This window comes from Cyprinodon variegatus, unplaced genomic scaffold (assembly GCF_000732505.1).
Source record: "Cyprinodon variegatus isolate N-32 unplaced genomic scaffold, C_variegatus-1.0 Scaffold4, whole genome shotgun sequence".
Lineage (NCBI taxonomy): Eukaryota > Metazoa > Chordata > Actinopteri > Cyprinodontiformes > Cyprinodontidae > Cyprinodon > Cyprinodon variegatus.
The window spans coordinates 3,215,044-3,221,278 of record NW_015150457.1 but is presented as its reverse complement, the minus strand read 5'-3'; the positions used below and the strand labels follow the sequence as shown (position 1 = coordinate 3,221,278).

The 6,235-nt window shown below is 33.5% G+C and overlaps 1 protein-coding gene across 2 annotated transcripts in view; it reads left to right on the top strand.

Annotated features, from left to right (window-relative positions):
- The first annotated feature begins 483 nt into the window (after window positions 1-483).
- Window positions 484-6,235, top strand: part of fbxo25 (F-box protein 25) — a 21,638-nt gene continuing 15,886 nt past the window's right edge. For both annotated transcript variants that reach the window (XM_015371772.1, XM_015371779.1), the window contains exons 1-2: window positions 484-602; window positions 2,624-2,807. In XM_015371772.1, the coding sequence (XP_015227258.1) occupies window positions 2,680-2,807 (128 nt within the window). In that variant the 5' untranslated portion in view covers window positions 484-602; window positions 2,624-2,679. The remainder of the gene's footprint in view (window positions 603-2,623; window positions 2,808-6,235) is intronic.

The window sequence follows — 6,235 nt, the reverse complement described above, 5'->3', positions numbered from 1 at the left end:
TAGATAGATAGATAGATAGATAGATAGATAGATAGATAGATAGATAGATAGATAGATAGATAGATAGATAGATAGATAGATAGATATAATTGATTAAATGTTTGTGAAGATCTAAATTTAAGTCATGTCATGCACGTGTTCTCATTAAGTTAAAACCACAAAACAAGATGGGGCCCATTAATGACATGTTTTAAAATTCGAGTTCTGATGCTCTTCAAAGCTTTACAGCGTTGCACAGATGTTGCCTAACCACAGTTAAAAGTCCAGTGGTTCCGTTCCCATCCCCCTCATCCGCAAAATCAAAACACAAGTACACGCGCGCAGTCCTCCGTCACGTGTAGGAGGAAAAACTCCAGCAAAACACAGAGTTAAAAAAAAAAAAAAAGATATGACTGACAACTCATATTGTCCAATCAGATGCGTTGCTCCGGGTAGCAACTGCATAAATAGGAAGATATCGTCCAATAAGAAAGCAGGAGGGGGCGTGAACTAACTCTCGGTTTCTACACTGTATTTACTTCCGTCAATATTTCCAGCACAAAAAGGAAAAGAGCTGAGAGAAAGAAACAGTCCAGCCACAAGGAAACTCCGTGGATATTAAGGTTTGTTTGCTATTTTTAGAAATCCACAGCTGAAGGATGCAGCTGTTAAGGTTATTCACTCAATCTGTCATCTGTATAAGCAAGTTAAACCGAGTGACATCTTCAGTTTTTAGACGTTATACCTTCCAGCAGTGCAGGCTGCCTCTGGTGCAACGCCATGACTCCGAAAATAACTACTGTTTAACACATTTTTTCTGTTAACCCATAATCATTGCTTTATTACTCAAAGATTATACAATCCAAAGGGCCTAGCAGCCTGAAAAGTAAATATAGATGTAAACAAATATCTACTTATGTAGTATATTCTCTGTATACTTACACTTTAAGCATCCTTAATATATTGTATTGGGAGCTTAGATAAAAATTTTGTTTTTTCTGAAAATACACATGTAAATTAAAAGTAAACAAATAACAAGTCGTTTAGTTCAGTTTAACTACTGAGTAAATTAATATTTATTAATAACATAAAGAAATAACAGTTTGAAAAGCTTAGATTTTCTTATGCAAATCCTAATTTTTCTAAAACTTAATAAAGAAATGTGTCACTTTTTCACTTAGACACCTCAAATTATTTAATACATTCAGAAAGAGTAAGGCAATATTGTGGAAATGTTTATAAGATAAGTGACTTTTATTATTTTTTTTTTTATTAGTGTTTCCTCCTTCAACTGTATTAAGAAGACTTCTTTTTTCTGTAACTTCATCGTTTAAAAAAAACAATCATGTTTATAATATGAACACAATGCTAAGAGATAATGGAGATATTCAAATGCAAAAATTGCATTTGCAAAAATGTAGGTTATTGGATATAATGCATTAAAATTAGAACGCTTTTAACAGGGGTCTTCAACGTTTTCCAGGCAAAAGACCCCCAAACTGATGGCGAGATGGAGCAGGGACCCCCTAATTATATATATTGTATGAAATTGTGTTATATCAAACTGGTCCTATAGTCACTCTGTTACTGATGCAGTCATGTAACAAAAGTAATTTCTCCCTAGGATTATTAAAGTATTTTTGATTCTGATTCCTGGTTGATGGGATTGGTGTTGGGAATGAAACTGTGTCCAGCTTGAAAGAGCTCCTGTGTGTCGCTGAATGTGTGCATTGATGACTGAAATACATCTTCTGCCTCAATTTATCTGTTTATTACAGTGTGTTGAATTCATGTTAATGTCTATTTAAAGACATTTCAATTAGTGGAAAAAATTACTGCGGGAATATAAAAAAAAGTCTACTCAACCAAAACTTTTGTGACCCCAAGGCAGTACTTCTGTGGACCCACTAGTGGTCGCAGACCCCATGTTGAAGACCTCCGCTTTTAAGACGCTGCCTACAGATTGGTCTGGCAATGTAAAACAATAATACACAAAAGGTTTGCAGCTAGTGGTATTACACAATGAACTAGTTTATCTGTTTAGAACAAGTTCCCAAACATTTCAGCCTGGCAGGCTCTTAAAAAATTCATATTCTCTTAATTACTTTCTTGATATTTCTTTATACATAAAGTGAAGTAATGACATACATTTCTGAATATATATATATTCCAAAGACATTTAGTTATTCAATTTGCTGTTTAACATGTATTTATTTATTTATTTAATATAATTATTATTTAATGGTACTTTTTTTGTTTATTTCACGGGACATTCACCTCTATGTGCTTCATTATATATTTTGGCCCTCCATATACCTCATATACCTCTATCACAATAATTGTGAAAACCATTCTCCGCCCCCTGCTAGTTTGGGAATCCCTAGTTTAGATTTTAAATCTACAAACAAAATGTAAGAGCCTGACATCCTTCTGAATTACTGAAGCCCAAGGATTGCTTTAGTGGAAAAATACGGCTGATTTTCCTGTACTTAAGACTTCATACAAGTGCTGCTGTGGTTTTCGTCAGGGAATAGGTCTAACAAAGCAGCAAATAGCATCAAGACAATCTTTCAGACATTTATAACTTTTCTGATGTCCAGTCTGCAGCCTAGAGATTAATTCCTTTTACTTATTAATCCTTTAGGTTTTCACCGTGGCTTCAGCTCTTCTCTGCTCAAAGTTCTTATCTCCCCAGTTAAAATGCCTTTCTTAGGCAAAGACTGGAGGTCGCCTGGGTGGAGTTGGACAAAGACAGACCACGGCTGGAAGAGGATAGTTTTCTTTGGACATGAGCTCGAGGACAACAACAAAGACATAGACCTAAAAGAGTAAGATCAGAAATTGTTTCTTTGTTACCAGCCCTATTTTTGTCTTAACTATCACTGTTGCTAATTTTCAAACATCTGTTTAGCCAATTATGCTCCACATTTGATATATCTGCCTGCACTAATAACTAACAAAGATATAGAAGTATTATGTGCACTGTTGACAATTTTTTTATCAAAACAAATAATATTAAGGCCCTAACCAACTTGAGCAATATTTTTTTTTTCCATTTTTTTTGATAAATTAAGAACTTTATATTTGACATTGAGATTTTCTTGAGAAAAGGATTCATCTCCCTAAAGACTTCATGCTGCTTTAAATGAATAACCTTACAGTAAGCGTTTTTTTTCTAGTGATGTAGCTATAAAACAGTGCCTTAAACTTTTTTTGCATTTGAGTTTGTTGAGTTAAATTGAAAACCGCTGCAGCCAAGTGAAGCTTTGATCTTAGATAATCAATAATTCTGACATAAAGAAAGTTTTGACATAAAGACTATTAATGTATAGTAGTAGAGGTCAACAGCTGCTTGACTGGCTGCCAACGCTCTCTGAAAATATAGATTTTTTTTTTTTTTTTGTGAGATACTTGTTGGCTTCTAAACAGTCTAGAATGCTTTCTTAAAAGGATTAATTTCCTCAATGTGAAAGTAAATCAAGAAAAGAGCAGACAGGAAATTAATGACAGAGATCAACTGGGAGTTATGTTGTGTTTACATGGTCAGTATCTCCAACCCTCAGACGACCACCCACATTTAGATTCTCAATTGAAGATACTGTTTTCTTACACATTGTACATTTAATTTGCTTTAACACTCAAATGAACTCTCATATTGTTGTTTTTGCCTGAAGTATGGATGGCCTTTCAGGATTTTTTAAAATGTGAACCTAGCAGATATAAGAATCTGTTAAAGAGTTGCATATTAAAATAAACAAAAAAAGAAATTAAAACAGCTGAAAGAAAAACTTCTGATTGCAGGAAACCTTTTAGCCAGTTTTTGTCAGGGCTAAAAAAAAATTTAGCCTATAACTTGATTCGATACCTGGACCTGATAACAGCTCAGATATTTATGATTTGATTTCAGATACCGGAGATCCAAGCCATTCCACTTTACATGGAACTGTAATTTATGTATTTAATTTTTTGCTGCTTATCGGCTAATTAGAAATATAAAATACATTTATAGCGGTGTAAATTTGTTACCTTTTTTAACAATGTTTATGTCAAGGCTTAAGTCTTCACTCACATGACAAAAGTGAATCAGAACAGTATCAGATATCGGCCAATGTGTTCAACTAGGGATGCACGATATAATCGGCCTCCTATCGGTATCGCCCTTAAAACTGAATATCGGACATCGGCCACCCCACCGATATTTTGACCCAATATTTGATCAGCTTCTGAGTTTCTAAAGTCTAAAAAAAAATACTTCTTCTTCTTCCTCAAAAAGCTTTTTTTTACAGACTTAAAAACTTCTAAAGACGAGGGAAAAAATATTGATACATTAAAATGTCACAATATCTTCATATGCTGATATATTGCCATTCAAAAACACCATACCAATCTCTTTTACTAATGAAATATTGCTATATGTCATCGTTATGCTACGAAATCCCCCGAAAATTTACTAAATTTTGCCATATTTTTATATGTTGATATATTGACGCGGTATCAATCTATTTTACTAACATAATCTCACAAGAATTTGCAAAATATCACAAGAATTTGTAACAACGATGAAATTTCATGAGATTTTGAAAGTAAAATAGATCGATACAGCGTTTTTAAAAATCAATCTGGGGATCCTATTGTATTGGATGGGAAAAAACTGGATCGGGGCATCTCTAATAATCTTCATGCTGAAGTCGGTGCCTGTTTTGGCTAGGAAGTCATTATGAAAACAGAAAAAGTTGAGCAAGTTAAGAAAAGTATTTTTTTTTTTAAATAAGGCAAGGATTTTTCCTGCTTGCAGAGTATTATGTAACCTTTGTCCCAAACCACTTCCTGGTTTGGGAAACTGCTCATATATTAATCAAAAATGGAATATAAGTATAACCCAGGGTTGTCCAAAGTATTGATACTCTGAAAAGTGTCAATACGCAAAAGCTGTATCTGGATACAATCCTAATTTGGCATGGTATTAATATGAAATATAAGTGCTGTTTGTATACTTTTACTTTTGTTCATTTTAGATTTCCAGATTATTTGCACATTAAAATAATGATACCTCAGACAACCTTAAAATATAGTTTTTCTTTTATATTTTAGGTTATTTTTTTGGCATTTGTTGTACACTTATTTAACTAGTAGAATCTGTGTGTTGAAAAAAGGTGAGTTTGTCATGTTGGTAATATTTTTATGCCTTTAATTATTTGGTATTTTATATCATGATATCAAAACTGGCATTGATTATTTAATATTTTCCTGGGTATCAATGTTGAGTTTAAAATATCAGTATTGTGATACTGATACTCAATGTTATGCAAAGTATTACATTGTAATTATGTTACAAATTTTCAATTCACAAATAAGCAAATTAAAGTGCAGGATGTTGTGCCTTTAGGGATTTAGATGTAGCTGATACAACTTGCAGAATTTCCAACCAATCACGCTTCAGAAGTGGAACAAAATGGAACGTCAATGACTAAACATGAAGAGTTTATTAATGTCAAGCAGGCTGGTTACAGTGTTTGAGAAAACACTGATTTACTGGGATTGCTACTTGCAACCATCAGTCTGGTTTGCTGAAAAAGGCCCAAAAGAGAAAATATCCAGACACGACACATGAAAATCTATTGCTAATGTTGATTGTAAATGGGCACAATATTTAACACCAAAGAAAAGAAGCAGAAACTGATAAATTCACTCCTTAAAAGCATTACATAAACTATTATCTCTGAAATAACATCTACTTGAAGTAGATGTGCTGCAGCAGAGGTAAATTTTAGCAGTTTTCTTTTGCTACCTAACAGAAGGATGAGGATAGATTTCACTTTGGCTCACCAAAGTGCGACAATAACTGAGAAGTAGTGAAAGATTACCTGGTCGTACGTGTCTCTATTTCAGCTCGTTCATTCAAATGGAGGAATAAAAATTGGCAAAAACAGCAAGAGAACTTTAAACTCCCTTGTAGCAACAGTTCATGTCACTGGTAGTGGTTTAATTGTGATGGGGATATTCTTTTGACACATACTGGGTCCATTGGTATCAGGGATGGACAATGTAGAGCAAAGGTTCAATCACTATTTTCATTGGTGTTTTGTGTCATAATTGCATTAAAAATATATATTTTTTGGTTGTACATTTTGTCACTTCTTATAAGAACAATTAAAAACAGAAATACTGCTCTAAAAACAACATTTGGCATCTAATTGGGTTTGCAGAACCACCTGCTAATCAGGAACGGAATTAGGTCTGTACTACAAATGCTTAA